The sequence below is a fragment of the Argiope bruennichi genome, chromosome 4 (assembly GCF_947563725.1).
Source record: "Argiope bruennichi chromosome 4, qqArgBrue1.1, whole genome shotgun sequence".
Lineage (NCBI taxonomy): Eukaryota > Metazoa > Arthropoda > Arachnida > Araneae > Araneidae > Argiope > Argiope bruennichi.
Genome location: NC_079154.1, coordinates 760873 through 785254, shown reverse-complemented (window position 1 = coordinate 785254; position 24382 = coordinate 760873). Strand labels below are relative to the sequence as shown.

The 24382-nt window shown below is 28.3% G+C and overlaps 1 protein-coding gene across 4 annotated transcripts in view; it reads left to right on the top strand.

Annotated features, from left to right (window-relative positions):
• Positions 1-24382, top strand: part of LOC129965411 (centromere protein F-like) — a 158227-nt gene that overhangs the window by 44223 nt on the left and 89622 nt on the right. For all 4 annotated transcript variants that reach the window (XM_056079265.1, XM_056079266.1, XM_056079264.1 and 1 more), the window contains exons 8-12: positions 6644-6791; positions 9857-9980; positions 10123-10447; positions 11322-11606; positions 15571-15876. In XM_056079265.1, the coding sequence (XP_055935240.1) occupies positions 6644-6791; positions 9857-9980; positions 10123-10447; positions 11322-11606; positions 15571-15876 (1188 nt within the window). The remainder of the gene's footprint in view (positions 1-6643; positions 6792-9856; positions 9981-10122; positions 10448-11321; positions 11607-15570; positions 15877-24382) is intronic.

Here is a 24382-nt window from a genome sequence, read left to right as displayed (position 1 = left end):
AATGGGGAATTCTAAATTCATTTATTTTGGGAATAAGAATCACCTGGGCAAGTTTCCAAGCGCGTGGAAAAATACCTGCATCTAGGCAAACATTAAAAAGTTAATGAAGAAAAGAAGGGAATGCTAAGTGAAACTGTTTAATAATCTCATTTGAAATAGAATCCGGACCAGGTGATTTATTTGGCTTCAGCATAGAAACCACTGTATTAACTTCATCACAAGAAAAGGAAGGATCAATAAGGGAAGAGTAAGCATTACGAGCGGTCTGACGATACACTTTCTGTAAGTGATTATCATTTTCCTCTGAATCAGAAGGAAAGGATTTCTGAAGCACAGCATTTATTGTCTCATCTAATGAGGTGGTTGTTTCTCCCGTGGGTAGATTAATACCAGTTATTTCAATTTTTTTCATGAATTCTCTTTTAACACCATATGTATAAACCTTTTTCCACACATTTTGAACATCAATGGTCAAAAGAAATTCCTTCCAAGAATCAGTTTTAGCATCAGTAAGCATTTGATTATAATCTTTTCTGTATTCAAAATATTTATCTTTATATAGCTCTCTAACAGTTGGATTCCTACAACGCTGATATCTACGCCTAAAGGCATTAAGCCTCTTTCTCGCACAGTCAATCTCGATTGACCACGAAGGGACATTATGCTTGCTAGGCTTCTTAATAGGTATTGAGTACAAGCATGCCTGATAAAGAACAGAACCAAGTTCCTCAACAACTGTATTTAGGCAAGAACAATCGGTACAACTGTTAAGAGTATCAAATATACAAGTTATACGAGAAGAACAAAATTCCCGAAAACGGCACCAGTTTGCTTTCTTTGTATTGAATATTGTAAAAGGAACTCTTGATGTTTCTTGTAGGACAGTGGAAAGACAAAATTCGAATTCTATCATCACATGATCAGAAAGGGATTCATTCTCAGAAAGACACCAACTCGAAATATCTTGGAGTAGATCCGAACCAACAACTGTAACATCAATATAGCTTGTACCCTGAGATGCACGAAAAGTAGGCCCACAGTCTTCGTTAATAATAAATAAATTGTTGGCAGAAATAAATTCACACAGCTTATCTCCCCGTGCATCTGAATAGGGACTAAACCATAATTCGGATTTGCTATTGGAGTCCATACTCCAAACCAGTCGATTGAGATTCCTGCAACAAAAAACTTGGCTAATTTTATGGAGATCCGAATCAATGTTTTTTGAAGGTTCAAAATAATATGAGAAAAGAGTAAACACATCTGTGCCTGCGGCAACTTCTAAAGTGACCATATTGTAATCAGTATTCTTATAATCAAGAAAAGCTGAAAGATCACGTGAACGAACAATAATGGCTGCCTTAATAATGTCTGAATTAGGATCATAAAAAAGTCTGTAAGTACTGGGATAACCCGGAAGAGAACTCCTGTAACTATGAGGTTCCTGAACCAGCGCACAGTCAATATTATCTGAGTCGCAGATTTGGATTTATGAAGGTTTAATTGCACACACTTCAGAACTTGTTTATCGGACCTAATCATAGTTAATTCTAGATTGGGTATTTTTCTTTATAAAAATATGGCAAGGACAGCACTCAGAAAAGGGTTTATGATTAACATTGACTTTTTTATGCATATTGTTGGTTTTATGATTGAAACGGATGCAGTTTATACAAGCCACTGCATCTCTATTCGAACAATCTTTCCCTTTGTGTTCTCCAGAGCAATTAAAACAGGCTGTTGGTTTATTACAGTCGTCAGCACGATGGTTGTATCCAAGATACTTAAAACATCTATTGATGATAAGAAAATCGTCAACATCACAAACACTCCAATTGATTTTCAGTCTTGTTTGTCGTAGAATACATTTACGAGCCATGGGGAGCGTTTCAATCACAGCATGCCTCGTATATTGGAAGTTTTTTAAAGTAAAGCGAACTCTGCACTGACTCAAACTTTCATCAGATACAGCAATTTCAGGATTTTGTTCAGAAATCACTTTTAGGAGATCTTCATTAGTAATTTTATTAGGCACATTTTTAACCAAGATGGCTGGATTCCTCCTTTTAGGCAGAGAAGTATTTAATTCCGGAGATTTTTCTTTAAGTTCGGTTAAAAGTCGATTCCGATCATTTTCAGAAAAACAGCTTACTAATAGTTTATTTCCTCTAATATTTTTCAAGTTACATACACCTAATTTAGACTCTGATGGATTTATTTTTAATTTAATAATTTTCCTAACATCATCAGAAGAGCAATTTTCTGAGTCTACAATTAGACAGCAATTCGAAGAAAATGAAGACCTTTCTTTATCTTTCGTAACGTTAGATGGTGCCACAACACTAGCATATGTTGGCTTTGTAATGGCTTCCCTCAAACTTTGTTTACAAGCTTCCAAAAAATTAGTTGCCTTTATTCTTTCAAAATTCTTATATATAGAAGATTTTAACTCACCCAAAGCTTGCCTGGCCTCTTCACGCATCTGTTGGTTCATATTACATTTCGATAGAAGCGCTGATTCAACAATCTTGCAATGTTTTTCAAGAGCTTCGAAAAACACGTCATCCGCCATTGCCGCCATATTGGCTTCCCTCTAACCAAGGACTTTGAGGTATTGAAAATCAGTTTATGTGTTTCAGTAAAAGCACATGCCTCAGTAAGTGCAGAGTTGAGGTTAGATTCAATTCTCCCTATATCAGAGGCAAATAACACTAGTTCCATTTGCTTATATATTTTGGTACTTCTTTTATATCTGAGGGAATAATCTATGGATTTCAAAACTCAATTCTAAAATTAAAAACGTCTTAATTCCATTTTTTTTTTTTTTTTTTTTTTTTTTTTTTACTCTTAAAATATTCGCTGTCACTTAAAATTTACCATTATTTTGTTGTCTCTTAAAATATTTACTGATATTGAAATTGTAAATCAATGTAACATGATTGATGAATAATAATAATGGGCAAATACAGTGTTCATTTTAAAGCACAACATCTTTCTTAATTACAAACTATAATGAAAAAAAAAAAAATTCAGTTCATTTTTATTTCTATTCCAAGCGGTTGCTAATAAAAGGAAAAAAGTGGAATGATGCAAAATTTTTATAACATGTGTTCATATATTTAACTCATCAATTAAAAATAATAATAAGTAGACCTAATTATAACTGAAACTTTTGAAAATTACTTGTTAGCAGAAATCAAGAAGAAATCTCGCTGTTTATATTTATGCTGTGTAGCGACTCGCAAATTGATGTTATTTTCATCAATGATCGAAGTTTAAATGCAACAGAGCAGTCTTTCCATATGGTATTCCTAAAAACATTTGACTTTCATAGATATAAACAAAAGCAATAAAATCTGACTTGATCAAGTGGTAATTTTTGCCTACTCTTGGTACTGCTGACCACCCATGATGTAGCGGAGGATTAGAAAAAGTCTTTCTCGCATTTTCAGTGCATTTCTATTTCAGTGCTGCGTTTTCCCATTTCAGTGCCAGGGTTTTCTGTGTTAGGTATTGATTAAGCTACATATTGATTGTCAGTTAAAGTTAATATATTTCCAGTTTTGACGAATTCTTAAGGGGGGAGATCCTTTATTCTATGTGAATATGGGATTGCAGTACTCTCATTATGATTCCTTTGGTACTTTTAACCTGACCACTATTTTACTTGTTCTAATTAACAGAATTCTTTTTATTTTTCATGTTTTTTGTATAAGAAAGAATATATTGTATTGACATTTTATTGGATAGGTTGCTGGACCTAGATCTACTTTACCTTGCAAATTGGAATAAACTAAAAAAAAAAGAAAAAAAATTACAAATGTAATTTAATACATTTGCTTATATACATGGCATGGCAATTTAGTTGGAAATATGTCCTCCTCTGGTTTTAAGAATGTCCTGAACAAGTTTTGGCATGGATTCTACTAATTTAATTTTTTTAAATCCACATCTCATAATATCTCATCTCAAAGCAAAATTTTTATGACATTCTCAATAATTTTTTTTTGTTTGCTGAGAAGCGCATTTTACTCAGTGTCATTTTTAGGTTAACCTAAATGGTTAACCTAATGGTCAAACCTAAACTTTTTTTTAACAGTTTAGAATCCTGACATGGAGCAATCTCTTATTGATCCACATCAACACGATGAACGTTTGCATAAAAGGCTGAGTTTGTCTTCTAGTATTGCAATGTATTTTTTAGATTTCGTCATTCTTGTAATTAATAATGAGCTGCCAATCTCGCCAGATGTAAAATAACTTCAAAACATCTGCTTTTGAGGGAATTGAATGGTTTAAGAATTTCCCTGATGAGTTCTTCTGTACTTCGTCTGACAAATGTTGATCTCAACCTTTGCAAAAGAAATGCTCTGTACTTTATTCAAGCCTTGGGCTGTGTAGGATTGACTTTTTTCTGGCCAATCAAAATGTTTTTTCTTTATTGCAGATATTAATAATTGATTCAGATTATGTTTTGGCCGATTTTCCAATTGTCAATGAATCAAAGCCCTCACCAATAGCTAAAAATTCTCTGATTGAAGATCTATACTTTTTTTATGAAGCATTTTACAGTTTCATGTGAGAAATATGTTTGTCCGAGGTATTTTACGTTTGGGTCCATATTTATTCTCCTTTTATGGAAAAACTTCTCAAATTTTTGTTGATTTAATAATTTTGGAAACACTGGATTTTATAAATTCCAGGTGCTGCAACGATTTGCCTCATTCTCATAGGTTTGGGCTGATTTAGAGTAACAACTGTAGTCCTATATTTAAGAGTAAATCCATTTTTTATCATACTAGATAATTAGATGACTTAATTAAGCAATTACTTCTAATGACTGAATTGCAAATCATACAAAAATCCTTTACATGTGATGATCACATGGTCAGACTTGATTAAACAATTCAAGGCCAGCTTCTCTTCATAACAAAATACAGTCAAAACCATTTTGAGACAAAAAAATCTCAAATCAATGTGCTAGATGAATTAGATGAAAAATAAAGCTTGTTCAATTTATTTGCACAGTACTGTATATATAGTATATTTGACATAAACGCATGTTAGTGGGTGAAGATGTATACCTTGGAGTAATTTTTTGAAACTATAATTAAAAATTAAATGAAAATTTCAGATTTTATTTGATATTTTCAAATATGCATTATTGTATCAGATTGAATTTTACAGTTTCGAAAAATGATCTTTTCTGCGATACAAATGAAATTGTTTTATCATTTTTCTGTAATTTTATAACTTTTAAAAATTTAAACATATTTTTCAATCATTTTCATGGTTTGAATGGAATTCAGATTATTTTTTATCACTACATATATTTTCTCTTAACTTTTACTTCCTTTGTTTATAACCAAAGTTTGAGGACAGGTTTTATTTTTTCACTTTGAGTAGGCTTCTTTTTAAAGCATGATTTTAATAATTTCTGCTGTAGTAAAAACTAAGGTTTTTACTTCAAAAGTAATGATAATAATAAAAAAAATTGTTTAACAGTACTGACTTTTTAACAAATTCTAAACAGTACTGTTCTATACTATAATATAATAGATGTATGGAAACATATTACTCTTTAAACTTGAAGCTCTGCTTTCTTATTTTATTACTCAATATTTTGTTAAATCAGTAAGCAAAAATTTCCAAGTTATTACAAAAAAACTATGAAATATATTTACTATTTTATGTATAATACCACAAATGCTGAATGATTTTGCATATTACCCTACAAATTTTGCAGTTGTTTTGTTTCATCAAGCTAGTTATTAGTTTAGTTGAAATTTAATCATTTCCTATTTCAGGCAAAAGCACAAATTTAAGGAGGCATAACAGAATTTAGCAGATGCAAAATACATTGAAATGAATTGGTGTAAGACTAAAATAATTCAAATTGCAAGTATGTCTATTAAAACTTGAAATTTAAAAATAACTTTGATGGGGGACTAAAACTAAATTATACATTAAAATGTGAGAGGGGGAATTGCAATTTTCTTGTATAATGACCCTAGCAAACCAGCTTATTACCAGTTATATTTAATATTAATAGTATGCATTAAAAATGAATAATTTGTTTCAGCAAACCAATATTTGATGATATTAGAATTTTCCATTCCTCATCACTTGCATACTTTTCAGTAGACTTTGTAGTTTTATTGTCTAATCATCAATTTTGATGTGATAACCATTAACTATGAGCTATGAAAAAAGAAAAATGTGATATATCATCCGATTTTTTTAATAAAAAAATCCACTCTGAAGATTTTGAAGGAAATGTGTAATGAAAACCAATAAAATGAACAGAATTTTCTAATTCTAGTGTTCAGAATTTTTTAACTTTTAAGCTAATGTTGAAGAATATATATATACAAAACTGATATTTTTAAATCACAAATAATGAATTTATTTAATTCTAATAATTATCATTAAATGTAAAAGGTGATTAATATCTGTGATATTAATTAAAGGTCATCTATGTAGCTTATCAAAAACAATTTTTCACAGCTCTGTGTTAATATAAATAATTTTGAATTCTTCCTGTCATAAACATAATTTCTCTTTATCCCTTGTTAATGTTGCAACATGAAATGTAATGCTAAATATTTGAGCTATTGCAGGGTTAATTTATTTTTTTTAATAGTTGATGGCTCTGCAGTCTCGTCTGAAGCAAGTGTGTCAGGAGCTAGACTGCCAGAGGCATAACTTTGAGGCATCCAGAATTTCCATGGAACAAAAATTTAAAGAAAAAGAGAATGCACTGAAAGTAGAATTGAAATATCAAGTTCAAGGTATTGCTAATATACCTTTCTATTTCAAAGTGCATAGCTTTAATTGAAATTCATAAAGTAACTTTAAAGTATTTTAGTATTCAACTTTAAAGTACTTTAGCTTATTACCTTATAATTTTTTCTGTATGTAAATTGTTAGAATTATAGAATCAAGATGGAATCAGTTTTTGCTTCCATCAAATACACTACATCAGTTAAATTTTGAATTCCTTTATGTCAAAAAGATGAAAATGATGCAAAATAACATGCTACTCTTTATTAGCAATATGTGCAGTTATAATTGTCCTGTTACAAAATAAGTTGTTGATTCCGTTTTGATAATGATGAATTGTTTATTGTTTACAGGTATACAAATGCAATTCATTCTATTTTTTAGAAATCCAAAATTAGTGCATATAAACTGAATACAAACTTGCTTCTCTCTCTGTGTTTTATTGTCTCTGTTTGAAATTAATTATAATGGCTTTTTGCATGTCTTTATATAAAAATTCTAAAATGTCAAGACTTTCTATGAGTTTACGGATATTTTTTTGCTTTTATATAATGGACTCATGAGATTTATTTCCTAATTTTCAGCTTACAAGATGCATTTTTAATACATAATATGAAAGAAACACTTGTGTGTCTTGAGTATTTAAAAAATATATCACACTTTAGTCAGGAAATATTGCACTCAGGTGTAGTAACAATGATTGATTCTATACACCTCAAAGTTTGAATTTTACTGCCAAAATTTTTTTAAATATATTGTTTTACTTTATTTTTGGTGGGTTTTTTATGAGTGTAGAAAAAAAAATCTGTATAATGTGTAAGTGAAAAAAATTTGTCATTTTAAAAGTATTTGTTTTGTCATCTCTGACATAATTTATTAAATTTTGAAATTTTTAAAGGAATTAAAAAAATTTGAGAATTGAAGTTAAAATTCCTGTTTTCAGCATTCTAATTCCATTATATTTTCAAATATTTTTGAAATGATTATTCAAGCTTTTTTCTCTTAGTTTTTCATTGTTATACTTATTTATTGTTAGCTATATTTTTTTAATTATACTTTTCTTCATTGACTAACTACTTTTCGCGAGCAGCTGGTTTCCTGAATTAATGCTTGCTAAAATGTTCAATTAAATATTTTATATAACTTGGTTTCTTAATAGCTTCATCAGTAAAATAGTTAATTTAATCTCCAAAATTTGATAGTCATTTAAATTTTATTATAGAAGCCTTTCATTGTTTTTATCATTATTTTATGTATCTCTGTAATTTTCTTTAAGCTCTTGCAAAATTTGAACTTTAAATAAAAGTGAAACTATTTAAAAGTTCAATTAATAAAAATGCCTTTTTTTGCTGAAAAGAAGCATGCTTTTTGAAGAATATGAACATCTGAAAAATAATCGTTCAGCATTGACTCTTATGTGCTCAACATAATAATTTTCATAATTTCTGCAATATTTCAAGGAATATTTCAATAAAAAAAATTTTCTGATTCATTATAAAATTTGGTTTTACTTTCAAAAGGGATTTCAATGATGCAAGTAATATTTAATTTGTTTTGATCTTTAAATATACTTCAAAATTTAAGAAGTCTAAATTTTATACAGTTTGACACTTCAATTTTTAAATAATAAAAAACCCGTTTCTATCTTCTGAAATCAATTCTGATTGAATTACGAAGTGTTGAGCATTACAATTTTAGAACAATCATCATTTTCATAATTTTAGACCAATCAGGCTTGGGAAAATTCTGGAGATGGAGTGAATCGAAACTGCATTTTTATATAAAAAAATAATAATATACAAATTTTAATAACTCAATCAGTTTTAGTTAGAATAGAATTAGCCTTTATTTTTTCTTCTTTTCTTTGGTTTGCCGGAATTATTGGTTATATTTAATATTATTTAGACCGTGTAGATAGAATTTCTTGTCCATGATTTCATGAAATTATCAGTTTATAAAGCTGTGTTATTTTTATTGTGCACATGAACTTTTTTAATGAAGACAAATAACACAACAACATGGCTTTATCAAAACTTAAATATCTATTTCATCTACCTTCTAAGTTCACAATATTGTGTGTGTGTGTGTTTAATTTCATAAACTATATAGATATTGAACAGAAACTTTGGTCTTTAGTTTTCAGCAATGGGGGAGGGGGAGAGAGCATGTTATCAGTTAGTTGCTAGAACAATGAAAACTGTTTGAACTTCTAGGCAACAATGTAATCTATTGTTAAAAATTGAACAATATATATTTATATTTAAAAAAAATTGTCAACATTCAGCAAAAAAATCACATGATAATTAAATTTGTATCATTAAAAGACATTTTTTTAGAATTTTAAAATGGTGCATTTTTTTGTCTTGATATTTGAAGTTATCATGGAAAAATGCTAAAATTCAACTTATTTTAATTAGCTAAAATTCTTATTAAAATTAAAAGTGTTCCGAGGTGCACATTCTCGACCTCTAAGGTATATATATGCTAAATATGGTAGCCGTAGGTCAGACGGTCTGGTCTCTGGAGTGTCAAAACATATATACACTCATATTCATCTTTATTTTTAGTATATATTTTTGTTTTAATGATTAGTTCAAGAACTTTCTTCTCCTGTCTGACTCTGAGGGTGGAGGAATATACCTTTTCTGTGATTTGTTCATGAGTCAAACCAAAGTATTTTTTATATTATTTTATCATCTATAGTTCATTGGGTGCAAGTAAATAGACGGGTGTGTGTGTGTAAAATGTATCGGGTTTCATATGCTTTTTCTCCATTTTTGATGGCTTTATAATATTGTGATTGTGATTTCATTAACAGTCATCATATCATTGTTAAAAACATCCTAATTTTTCTGTTGTGTGTGTATGTATGTGTATGTGTATCTATATCTATCTATCTATATATATATATATATATGTTTTTCTATGGTTTGATATTAAATATTATAAATGTTTATTGCAATTTCTTTTTCAAAATATTTTAAGATGAAAAAATGTAAATGAAGAATTAGGAATTACAAATTATTAAAAGCATTTTATCTTACATTAATTAAAATGATTATTTAAATGACAGTTAATTCAGATTTGAATAAAGAACTTAAAGACCTTAGGAACAAGTACCAACAAGAGATGAACCTTTCAACAAAAAAATTGGATGTTTTAACAGCACAATTGAAAAAGACAGAAGAAGTCAAAGAGTAAGTACTAAAGAAATTTGTTTCACATATATCTTTTTAATCAATTTAAAGATTTTTTCGATTAAAAATAAAATACTTTTGAGGATTTTTGATTTTAATTATTCTAAAGTTTCTTTTCGATTAAAAATGCAATGCTTTTTAGGATTTTAGAAAAAGAATTAAAGGATATGGAGTCTAAAACTAGTACTTGTATTCTAAATTTGAAAACAAAGGAGGAAGAAATTCAAGATCTTCAAAAATGGAAAAATATGGCTGAAACCACAATTCAGTCTCTACAATCTCAAGTTCTAGATGTAGAAAGAGAGTACAAGAAGATTGAAGAACAGAATTTCTCTCTAAGTGAAACTGTAAAAGCTGTTGAACTTCAACTTGATAGCAGCTGTAATCTTGCCCAAGAAAGAGAAGCTAACCTTGCAAGTACCAAGAAAGAATTAGAAAATATATTAGTTTCACAGAAAAATTTACTGGTATGTATTTTTTTAAAACTATATGTTGAAAAAAATTATTATATCGATGGTGTATATTTACTATATTCTGTCTTAATAAACAGCATGGAATATTTTAATTTTCAAAATTTATAATTAAAAACAAAAACTTTTAATAGTTTATCCTTCTGATTAATTGAACTGGTCATTTTCCTTTCCTTAATGCTTAGTTTCTAAAACTCTAAATTCTTGTTCCTTTATTAATACAATATATAAAAAACATTATTCTAGATTATAAAGGACTGATTATAAAATGCATGATTTATTTATTAATCTATTTCTTTCTTTGATTGCTTGTGATTTTTCCATTTAAAAAGCTATTTATTAGTTGATTAAAAATTTCTAAGACATTTACATGCATTTAGATTTCAATAAAACTACTATATTTATTAATTTTTTTAGTAATTACGTACTTAAGATTTACTTTTCCTGATTTTATTTGTTTACCATAGTTTTTGACTATTCATTTAAAGATGTAGTTTACTGTGTTGAATGAATTTAAGAACTTAATGATTTGATGATAAGGTCTTTACTTTAAAAAATGAGGGTTCCAAGATGAAACATGATTCCTTCAACAACTTGCTAGGCGTTTAGATTTAATACATATAAAATCTGTTGTTGGGTAGAAGACGTATATTTTCTGAATAGTGTGGAAGTTGAGAAGAATGTGTAGGTGAAATGTTGTTCTCTTTATCTAAACGCAATCTAAAATTGAGTTCTAAATAGACTTTGTATTACTTGAAAGGAGGACAGATCTATATCTGATCAAATCTGTATGAATTTTAATCTGTCAGTGATTATTAATTACTAGTGTTTTCCATCATTTTCTGAAAAATTAATTCATTTTAAAATTTAGAATGAAAATCAAGAACTTCAGAATAAAGTAATGACTAGTCAAAAAGAAATTGAAGAACTTCTTCAAAATGAAACTATTTTGAAAGAGCAGATCGAGTTGATGGAAAAGGAACAAAGCCAGCTGATTAATAAATTGAATTTTGAAGTAAAGAAATCTCAAGATCTTGAATCTGCTTTGGAAAAACAGAATTTGCAGATTTCCTTGCAAAAGGAAGAATTATCCCTAAAGGAATCAAAATATACTGAGCTTAACACTGAATTTACAAATATAAAGTATGAATATGAGGTAAATGGCATAATTTTTTTCTTCCAGTTTATTGTTTTTAAAATGATTTTTAAAATATATTACATTTTCCAAAAGATAATAGATTTTCTATCAAAAATTGTCACAGGGAGTGCATGTCTATGTAAATTTTTCCAGATATCTTTAGTAAACTAGAATTTAATAACTGTTTTCAAGTAAACTAAGTGATTGAAAGCTTAACATTTTTCATTTCTTTGTTTTATATAACAAAATCTGAACAAAGAATCTTTATATTTTATATCACTGTCTTATAATATGTTTTGAATTAAGTTTCTCTATTATACAATGGTGTTAAATTAATTAATAGCATTAATGATTTAGGTGGATGTTTGTATTAAATTTTAATGTTTATTAATATTAAATGAAATATTTATTTTGTGTCTTCATATTTTGCACTTTTTGTTTAACCCCTACTGTTAGTGTTTGAAGATTTTAGGTGGATAAGTTTCATTGCTGTACTTTCTGGGTTCAACATGGTGAACAAAAGTATCATCTGGTGGTATGTTAACTGGCTGCTAGATAGCTGGTTTTTAATATTAACCGATTTCCGATGGTTCTCAGTAATGCCTTTCTGAGAGAGAGAATATTTATATTTTCTTATATTTATGCAAATTTTTACCATTATAAAAGGTGTGCACATATTAATTATTCGCTTGGGTTTGTGGGTATGGTATACCTTACTTGAATAATTTTATCAATTAAGTTTAGTCATTTTCTGTATTTAGATGGTTCACAAATTATTATTTGTTATTTTTAAAAATTCTTTTACATTCTACATTTTTTATCACCATAATCATAATATTCTATTTTAATTATTGGGCAGATGAAAATGACTACATGGCGATACTAATATTAAGGAATCTTTTGCAAGAGAGCTTGATGTCTGTTTGTGACCTCTAGCTATTTAATTATTTTTTCTAATGCAGAGTCAATGATTTTTAAGATTAAGCCTCTCCTTAGTGCAAATTATGTTATTAGATGCTCTGACATCAAAGTTTTGTTACTTGAGTGTGATTGCTAGAATATCCTTACAAGAAACAATTTTTTTTTGTTTTCAATGACAATTATGCAAAAATGTGAAATAATTCAATTTTCAGTATATCTGAATTTATGCTATAATATATATATATGAACAAAGTTCTAAATACTGAACTAGTGGAATGTCAAATGGGGCTTCAAACTTTTTTTTCCTTGAATGAAGGTATTCCATCAATAAAAAATTGATGCTGATATTGGAACACTGATAATCACCAATATTTTCTCTTCATTATGCCATCCATAATGTCATCACAATGCTTAGATCTGAATTGAATTGATCTTTGAAGTGTTCTCATTGATATTATTCATATTAACTCTTGTAAAAAGATTTCAAACTTTTTTTGAGAAATGTTGCCAAACACGAAAGTCAACAATATGCTCTTAATTTCATGTAACATTACTTCTTATATAGAGAGTATATTATTTAAATATTTTGTTGATCTTAATATATATAGATTTTGATTAACTATTCAGTATATCTTTGCAAACGGATGTACACACTTATTTTTGATGCGAAAATGAGAAAGTAGTAAAAATCAAAGATGTAGTTTCAGCTTTTTAGGTAATCTCACTGTCAAAAATATTTTACTTGAATTTCACTATTGTATTAGATAAATTGGATTTGAGAAAAGTTTTTTATCTGTAATGATGACTGGTTGGTAAGTAAATTGGCAACGTTTGATTTTTAAATGATTAAATTTCTAAAAATATCCAAAGTTGTTAATAAATGTGGATAGTGGTAATCTGCATGTTAGCAATTCATATAAGCATGACAAAATAGTATGGGATAATTAATACCCTTTTTTATAGTGCAAGACATAGTGTCGTCTTTGGTCTTGTATCTGCTGGCAATTGATCATAAAACTTGAATTTTTTTTTCGAATTTAGAACAAAGAACTTATGTCAATTATTTAATTTTTTTTATCAATTGCTCTTTTAAAGAAGTACTGCTATTTTATTGAATTTTCTTTTTTAAAAAAATCCTATTTTACTAATAAAAATGAAATATTACAAACATTGCCTTTTGCCTTATGATATTTTTTTTATGAAACTAGAAAAATATTACAGAAAGCATGCTAAAGGCAGATTAACAGTCTGATTTTGTGACAAAATTACAGACTATTTTCTTTTGACTTTTTTAAAAATCATTTTATTGAACAAATCCAATCAAGCCCTGAAAGATGTTCAGCAATACTCCTTTAAAACTATGAAACTTGCATAGTTGTAATTAAGATGAAAAAAAAAAAATTATCATGATCTTTCTTCATTCTGACCATTATTGAATGCAACTACCTTGCAGGTTTGCATTCTGCCCATTCAAAACTTATTACAACTAGGTATTGAACAACTGGATACTAACTCTAGGTAATAACAGTAAATCTATCTTTTTGTAGTATATGGTCAAATTAGCTGGGATTGCGCTTAGAAATTTGATTTCAAATATAAAGAAAAGGCAGAGATACTGATCCCCCCCCCCTTCACAAGAATATTTTTTTCTGATATTGAGTTTCTGCTTTCATCTATTATTGACAGTGTGATAATTCATCCAGAATTCATACATTATTTAGTCCATTGCTTGTTTGTTCATCAACACAGACAGTCTGGCTCAAGGTGCTATCATTCTGAGTATACTATTCATTCAATCTCTTCAGTTGTACTCACTGAAAATGTGAGGCTCTTCTCTAAGACTCAAAGAATATTTAAAGAAATATTTATAAAAAAAAAAAAAGCAAATCAATGATAATCATAGACAATTTTGAAAAATAAGATTTATAAGCATTCAAATCAACTGATATCTTCAAGGTTTAAAAAACATGGAAAGGGATTAAAAGAAATTTTGCTATTTTAACCAATAAGACTAAGAAGAAAATTGTGAGAGTGATTGTAAATTTTTTCCATGATAAATTTTAATAACGAGTTTTCACATTCATTAAATATTAGCATAATGAATATAGTTTATAGAAATGAATTTTTGAAAAACTACATGTCATGTAAATAACTCATGCTGATATATAAAAAGATTGATATTGAATAAGAAATATCTATCCTAAACATTTTCTATAAATAAAATTAATTTTCACAATTATTTCTTTTTATAAGTCTAAGCAAGTGCTACAAAACCCTCCATCGGCTTCTGCTCCATTGCTTTTGCATTCTGCCATCCCTATTCCTAATAATATTTTTCGTTTTTTAAATATTCTTAATTTTGTTTTCAAACAGTATGTAAGCAATTATGGAAACTTACACTATCTGATATCCAATAATTTTTTTAAAAGTATTTTACAAAATTTTTGTAATTAGGAATGTTGCATAGTTAAACTTGTAATAAGTTTTTAATATTATTTTAAGAGACTTTCGTGATCTAATTATTATTTCTAATTTTTCTAAAATATAGTATTTGCTTTGATTTTTTATTATTATGACATTTTGTTTTTTGAATAAGAACTATATATTAATATAGAAAAAGTTTTAAGAATTTGTATGTTGACTCTTGTTATACATTATTATTCTCAGTGCAAAGGCATTTAAAGTTGGTCTCTAATTTGGAAATCAGAGCAGTTTAAAATGTTTCTTTGAAATTATGACATCAAATTTACTTTAATTCACAGTTGCTAATAGCAACCCATGTTCATTATATAATATTTTGATGGATTATTTTTATTTGTTTATTCAATATTTATTATTATTTATTTCCAAAATGTTTTACTGGTTATAATTGCTGACTAATTTTCCAATGCTTTGCATTTTAAATTGGCATACCATATAAAGAACTTTTTCTGAAATTGCTTATCTGCTTCATTAAAAAAATATGTGAACAATTTCAGTCATTACACATTCTCTATGATGGATCTATTGAATGTCTTGTATATGTAATACTAAAATTATATCTGTGTTGAAATATTTATAGGAAAAAGTGCACGACTTCGAATGTAAGTTAAATCTTACTCAAAAAGAAAATGCAGAACTTCTTCATCAGTTTAAAGAATGTTGTTCAAGAGAAAACTTTCTGAAGGAAAAGTTGGAGAGAACAGAGAATGAAAAAGAAGAACTTTTGGCAAAGCTTGAAAATGAAGGCAAAAAACTACAAGACATTGAAATAAATATGACAGAGAACCAACAACTTATTTCTCTCTTAAAACAAGAATTGTCTAATAAATCTGCCACAAATAATGAATTGATTAAACAGTTGGGTACTTCAAAAGAAGAATTTGAAGTATGTATGATTTTATTAATTTTTTCATTTCTCTGGTATGGATTTGTATATGAATATTTTTGTATCTGCAATAGTACACATATAAGTAAAATTTCAAGGTTTTCTTGATATACATTTTATGAAGGTCTCAGTTTTCAGTATCCTTACTGATGACTTAATGCTGATATTATGTGAATGCATATCACAATAATTCAGCCATGGACAGGTGTTAGTGATCATCTATCTGTATTCTACTTTTTTGTGTACAAAGAAAAGGTATTATAACTATTAAAAAAATGAGTTCATGGTTTTGATATTTCCATATTTCAGACTTGTCCGAGTCCAAAAGCACATTTCTGAACTGTTAACATCATTACTCAAAAACGTTTTGAGTTAGACTGATAAAATTTGATATGTGGTCTTTAAACCATATTTGTAGATTTCAATCAAATTTTGGATAAAATTTATTTACAGGAAGCTTGTCTATTTATTCCTGTGTAGGCAAACATGATAACTATAAAAGCTAAGGAGTTGGATGATGAAATTTGATAAGTACTTTTAGCATCTAAAGTGTAAATCTGTATTAAAATTTGAATCCGTCAAAGAATTGTCTATCTTTTGGACTGCACACTGACATGCTTGTAAGCATTAGCACTTAAAAATGCAGTACTTAGGTAAATAAAATTTGACAATACAATCTTATTATTGAAATTGTACTGCTGCATCAAATTTTGGTTACAATATGATGAAAAAATACATAATGTGTTTTCTTCATTATTCTATGAAGCACAAAACACTCATTATTGGATACTGAAAATGAAAATTTGAGCTTTTGTGGAATTTCAGGTCTTGCCCAAGGCTCAAAATTTATATGTGGATGGGGTGATAACACTTTTGTTAAAGAATATACAGTAGACTCCCGATTATCCGCGGTGCGGATTATCCGCGCCTGCCGCACTAAGTTATTTTTTTTTTTTTTTGACTGATTTTTTCAAAAAGGTGCAGTTTTACAGTTATGCTTTTGTAATTACATAATACATTACAGTATTAAAACAGTACATATGTATTCATTTTTCTGTGTATCCTTGACGTCTCTCGTAAATACAAAGCACTTTACTGTTTTCATTCACAAAATGCATTTTAGGCTAGTTTTGAGTGATATACTAAAATATTAAGCGTTAGTTAAACATTTCCTGCTGTTTATTTTACGTTTTATTGTACATAAAACGATTTTTCAAAGTTGGAATGACTGTTTTCTTTTTTGCTATACCCGTTTTTAGCTTTTTTCGGATGATCCGCGATTTTTGTTATCCGCGGCGGCCACGCCACCCAATTCCGCGGATAATCGGGAGTGTACTGTACAAGGAAATTTCGGGGATGGCCACTTTTTTCTTATTATTATTTCTGTGCTTAAGTATGAAGCTGTCATGTTTTGATTTGTTGTAACATATTTTTACTTTCTCGTATAAGAAATCTACCAAGAGAAAATAGTACAATCATAAAAAAAAATCACACTCGAGATTTTGATAAATTTCCATGTTTTAGATCACCATAAGTTTGAAAAAACACAATTCTAGGATTGTGTCTACCTGTGAAAAATGCTTTGAGCTAGAGGGATGAAATTTGTTATGTGACCTTTACATAAAATTTGTTGAGTTCAATCAAATTTTGACTAGCTGAAATGCACACAGCTCTTGCATATATGTGAAATCACAGCCCTGCTCAAGATACACAATTTTGTGTGGTTTCTTTTATTAAATAGTACACAAGAAAATTTCTGAACATTCCTACCCCTCTCGCTTGTCAATTTAGACTATTAAGACTTTTTTGAAAGCAGAAAAATAATTACTATTATCATTTAATCATATCTATGTGTAATTAAACATCTAGAACAGTCTTTTAATTTATTTACTTTAAAAATTTGTGATTTTAAAATTATGCTTGTCCTACAAGGTGGTCGAAGTTCCTGCAATTCTGAATAATAGCTGTTGTGCATCTCATTTTTAATGGATTCTGATTCAAATTATGCTAGCTGTTAGACAGATTCGTATAGGAAGATTATCTATTGCTGCTAAAATTTCTGCTGTTCTTCACCTATTATGGTCCCTAGAACCCCAAACCACTCTTCGTTCAAAAGTTATGTATAATATGCCTATAATGCACATGTTATCTTGTGAACACTATAACTAGAGTAATTTTGTTTGGATTTTAACCAGCTTGAAATATGTTGTAAGAAATACAAAAATCTCGGATGAGTTCGTTAATGGGCCATATATCTTAAAGGGAGTGGAAATGGTGGGAGTTTAAATTTTCATTTCGCTTTAACTTTTTTAATATTAAAGATAGAGAAATAAACCAAACTAGCTAAATTGCTGCCTCATTAAGATGAACAATTTTTGTATGTAAAGTTTTTTGATAACTGCAATAGTATAGAACTTAGGGGAGGCTAAAAAGTGATTTTCAATCCTGAATTTTAACTCTTTCTAACATCAACAATATATGTTGCTGGTTTTGAAAAAAAGAAACAAAATGAAATGTAGCTTTTACCTTTCTTTTATTTCCTTAGTTTGAAATTACTTAAATGAACATGGAGTAAGGAATAAAAATAATTAAATAAAAATAATGAAGGGAAAAATTTAACATCAACATTATGTAAAAATGCCGAAGTTAAGAATTTCCATATGCTGCATGTTTTTATAGTTTATACACACAAAAGTATTAGAATCAAGTTAATAGGAAAAACAAAAAATCAAATAAAAATTAAACCAAAAAAAATTATAAAAAATATAAAAAAAAGAATCCGGCCTGAAGACTTTTTCAAGGGTCACCCTCAGGCAGGGATTCAAAGAAAGGGATTTTTTCTGCGAGGAAATACAGACATTGTCTAATAATGATTCCTCGTGACCCGAAAATCCCCTGAAATTATGCTCAAGAGATATACCATTTTAACAGAAAGGAAATACAAAAACAACAAATTAGAAGAAATTAACCACAACAAAGTAAAAATACAATAACAAAAATAACAACAAAAAAAATAGCACTAAAATTAAAAATTAAAAACGAAAAGGCCAGTACATACCATCAACAGTCAAGGAAACTTTAAACTATCAATTATGATTCCCTGTTTTTAAAAAACTAACAGTAAATTATGTAAACAGATGCAGGCTCCCAGCACCATCTATTGAGTGATCCAATATGCAGGAAAGTTCTATTTTTATTTAAGCAAAAGGATTAATCCCAAACCATACCTTGTTTAATTAAAAAATTGACATTACAGTAATTTCTAGAAAATTCATTTTTAATTATATATATATATATATTTAATGAACCTTTTTATTCCAGTGTTTTTGTTAATTTAATGGTCTTTTGGTTCGATGTTTGCCACATTACTGAGAGTATACTGTATTTTAAAAATCTTTTAATAAAAAACAATCATTATGACTTTAATCTCTTTATGGGTACTTCTATTAACTGACTAGCAAAAATTTTTTGCAATAAATATTTGAAAAGATGCGGTTGCATAAATTGATTGACTATGTTCGCAAATGGCTTGCAATTGAGTCTTATATTTGGCAATGTCATGCAGTTAATATTAAATGCAGTAGTGCTAAAGAATATATTTTTTTTAAAACTGTTGATAAATTTCCTTTTACTCCAGTTAATAGTTATACTAAATGTAACATTAAAATCTGAATTCAATATTAAGAAGAGCAGAAGATTTTTTTACCTCGAAATGAGGATGAGATGCTTCCGGCATGGTGGTTGGATCTCGCCACCCTGGAGGGTACACTAATAGGTGGGGGATCTGGCTCCCCCCATCGATGACGGGACGTTCTTCCTTCGGGGAGGGTTGTACCGTGGCCGGTGACGGCCCTTAGGACTCAACCACAGTTCCCGCCAATTGCTGTTGTGGCGGTCCGGTCATTCAGTTTTATGGTTTAAATCCGTGTGCCTTAGGGCGGGTCGGAGAGTTAGAAGGTTGACTTCCCTCTTATATTAATGAAAAATTAAACGATAAATTCATATTTCCTACCACAATACATTATAGTTTGCATTTAATTGAAAAAAAAAACAATATTTGCAAACAATAATTAATTTCTTGAAATATGTTTAAAAGGCAGATGTAAATTTTTATTTTTGACGAGTAATACAAACTTTTGACACATACTAAAAACTAACAAAACTTTTCAATAATTAAGACTTTGTAACAAGCCTAGATTTGTATATTATTGTATAAATTGAATATTATTTATTTTTTACAAATACTAAATTACTTGATAATAATATAAACATTACTTATGGTTGCTTTAATATAAGTTTCATTTTTACTTCACTGTAAATGAAGCATTGCAATCATCAAAAAATTAAAACTCAGGATTTTGATGAAATTCCTTCTTTTTTTCAGATTTGCTCGAGTCCAAAAAACATATTTTTGGCATTATGGCTATATGTCAGTCAGTTTGTCTGTCTGTCTCTAACAACGATAACTCAAAAATGCTTTTAGTTAGACCAATGAAATCTTATATGCAGTCTTTTGACCATTATTTCAATTTCTACCAAATGTTGAGCAAAATCTATTTGGAGGAAGCCTGTTTGTCTGGCTGTTTGAGTACAAATGCCGGGTGCTAGTGTCATAGAAAGTACTTTAATTTGAAAGCCACCTTTAAGCACCTTAAAAGTGAGTAATTTTCTGAAAAGGTCCTTAAAAGATGCTTAATTTTCTTGTCAAGAGCTTTTGGATTTCCCCCGCCCCACCTGTAAATTGAATATGAAAATTCAAAATCATGGTCATAAAGGTCCAAATTTATGAAAAAGAAAACCAATAAAAGGGAAGAATTCGAAGAAGAAATCCGGGGGGGTTCCAGCATATATTAAGATAATGCTTAGTAACATTTTTTTTCCTTTTCTTTTCTCTGTCTTTCTATTTTGCTCCCTTTTTCTTCAACTATTTGCTTTGTCATTTATTAAAATACTAGAATAGTTATTTGGAAGAGGCAGAACAAAATAGGTACTGTGCCATACTTATTGCGAATTCAAAATTTTTTTAATTTTTAATGTTTTAGATGTTGAAGAATTTATTTATCTCTTAAGTATATATTTAAACTTTTATGCATCTTTAAAGAAGAATATGCAAATTAGCCCGATCAACGGAAAGTAAGAAAACAGCAGGATTTGGTGTGCCAGAAAGACATATTGAACATGGGAAAAGCTGCTCTAAAAATAGTAAGATATTCAATCATCATTCTTGTTTATTAATGAGACTGGATTTAATATCATCTTGGAGCAATTCATTCAATGACCTATTGCAGGTATTCAACTGTACTATATTGATTTGTAATTAATTAATTGAAGCATGCAATTAAATTAGAATTGTATAAAATTTAATATGATGAAATATTAATTTGAAGCCTTTAATTTTCAATGATCATGATATCTTTGACAATATTTTATTGTCCCCATTCATTTGAAAAATTTTATTTGTTGGACCAATCTTGCCAAATTTGTTTTGACTAAGGTAGAAAAACTGCTGGAACTATAATTAAAAAATTTTTTGAAATAAAAAAAAAAATTCAATTTTTATTTTTCAGGCTTTAAATTTTTTTTTTTTTAATATTTTATTTTCCAAGCTTCCCATTATTTTATAACATTTAAAAAAAAAATCTCTTATAGAAATTTTCCCCAATAAAATCTTTTTCTATATATAAAGGTTTGTCCTGAGCAGCACCCAACATAAAGCCATTGAAGTTAGGAGCATAAAATCGAGGAATTATTTTTTGGGCATTAGAGGGCCATGAAGAATGGATATCTCAAACTTTTAATTGGAAGCTAATTAAAAAATACAAACAGAATTTTAACATGTTTTTATCCCAACATCAATGCATATTATTTCACAAAAATTATTTTAACACCATTTTAAATGTTAAATAAAAAATAGCTTTTCAATGATAAAAGATTTATTTGAATGAGTGTATTTTTTTTTTCATTACTTTTAACTATTTTTGTAAAATCAGCTTCAGACACAGTTTATAACAATGGTATTTACTATCATGAAATTCAAAATATCTTTGCATCCTAGAATCACATTACTTGCAGCAGTTAAATTTTTAATAAAAGAAAGAAAAAAGCTTTCTTTCTTTTATTTAAACTTAAAAAAGAGAGCTGCTCATTGAGTAAAATTCTTCATTTGATGAGTTTTGGTAAATTTTGAAGCAACGCGATGTAGTATCTTAGGCTGGCTTCAACAAATGCTTTTTTAAAAAATGCTTCAATTGGAATTTTTACTTTAATGTATGCAAAATTTAAAGTATTGCATTCGTCAAAAAAGTCTGTTTCACGATTTTGACAAATCTCCAAGTTTCAAACCTCCTTGAATTTGAAAAACACATTTTTGGAAAATTTCTGTCAGTGACAAAGACAACACAAAAACAATTTGAGCTAGGTAGAGGAAATTTCCTATGCAGTCTTCACACCAAATTTGTAGATTTCTATCAAATTTTGAACATCCTTTTTGAGGAAGTTGGTTTGTTTGGCTATTTGAATATTAATTATTATTATTAGCATGATAATTACAAAACAAAGAGAGCAAGATAGATAAAATTCAATACGGAAAATTAATATCTGTCAAATTTTGAGTCAAATCCAGCAAGGGGTTCACCGTATATTAGTCTATACTTTCAGAAACGTGTGAATGCAATAACTCAAAAATGTAATGACTTATATATATGAAGCTTGGTATATAATTTTGTGACTGCAAGTGTAGGTTTGAGTCAAATTTTTGTTTTTATCAATTATGAAGAAGGCATCTAAAATTCAAATTCGGATTCTTTCAACTGCATGCCAGGGAGTAATCGCCAAAACACTTGCCAAGGATCAGACGAGAGAATCATTAAAAATATTTAATTCATGCCTAAGGTTAATAATTCGTAACTATTGTATACCACTGCCACTCAATGTGTTTTCTGGCAGTATGTGTGAAAGTTTTGGAAAGATGCTCCCACTGATTATCTTTCATTTTGCTTCTAACTATAGAGTTGATTCCCCCCCCTTCAATTCATGTTTTTCATTATTTATGAAAACTAGGACTTGTTAAAGCATTTTCATTTCTTCCTAAATTATACATATCTCTTCTGTGACTTTTTTTAAGTAAGAATATTTTTCTATGTGTAGAAAGGCAGGTTTTCATTAAATTTTAGGAACATAGCTTTTAGAAGTAAGAGGTTATGAGACAATTTCTTTTTAGTATGGTAATTTGTGAATGCTGCTATTATTTTCTATTAAAAAAATTATCTAAAAAACTCTTGTAAAACATGGCGTTGTTCTGTTATCAGTTTCATGGCACTTTTGCAGTCATATAATGATAACCGTAGGAATGCTTTAGTTCTTAGATTTAGAAGATTACAAATAAAATTACTAAATAGAATGAATTAATGCAAGAAGAAATTTACATTTTCCATCCCAGCCATATTGAATCTTATTTGTCTTTGTTTATATAAAAATGAAATACAATTTTTGGTCATGCAATGCTCCTACATCACTATCAACAATTTCAGAAATGTTGTATTTATCTAAATGAATCGGTAACTTATTAAGGAATGTTGAAAAAGATCCGAAATCTCGGATCTCTATTGTTAAACTTTTAATAGGCGACTTAATTTTTTGGATTGATAGTTTTTTTAATTTTTATTATCATTTCCATATTTTTGACAAATCTAAAATTTTACAGTAGAAGATGTTGTGCAAATACAGATATAAATAAAATTCAAAATATAAGGATTTAAAAATTAATTTTCAAATTTTTTTTCAATAAAAACTGAATCTTTATATAATAAAAATTTCTGCTTAGACAATATGCAGTTTACGTTTGCATACGCAAAGGTGCTTAATTTTTTTGGCTAAGGTATGCGATGGTAATGCATAAGGTTTGCAACAAAAATTTGTTGGTATTATAATACATTTATTCATTGTTTTTAGATCGAGATGCAATGGACAGTATTATTGATTAAATTAACATTTGGAGCTACAAAGGAAAAAAAAAGTCCATATCTATAAAACTTCCATATCTAAATTATTGCATATGATATAAATATATAATACTTTCCTCAAAAGTTTTTTTTTTCCCCTTCCAGAAAGGCAAGTCAACAAATATTAACAAAAATAACTTTGTGAATTATGTTTTGGAAACTTCTCCATTGCAACAAACATTAAAAAAAAAAAAAAAAATCCTTTTTTCTTTCTATGGGGAAAAGCATTAAATCACATGTTATAAAAGTGCAAGTATGGATTTTGAGTATTGATATTCAAAACTATTTAAACTGAATGTAAAATATTAGCCAATTATTAGGATTCTGAAACAATTTATTTTAATTAAATAAGTATTTTATAATAATTTTTATCCATATCTTTTTGTTGAATTTTACAGTGTTATTTTAAAACAATTGTTGATTTTTAGTTGTTATTTTTAAACAGTATGAACATTGATTTTCTAAACTTTTCATATGGATGGGTGTTATGAATGACATGGGATGGA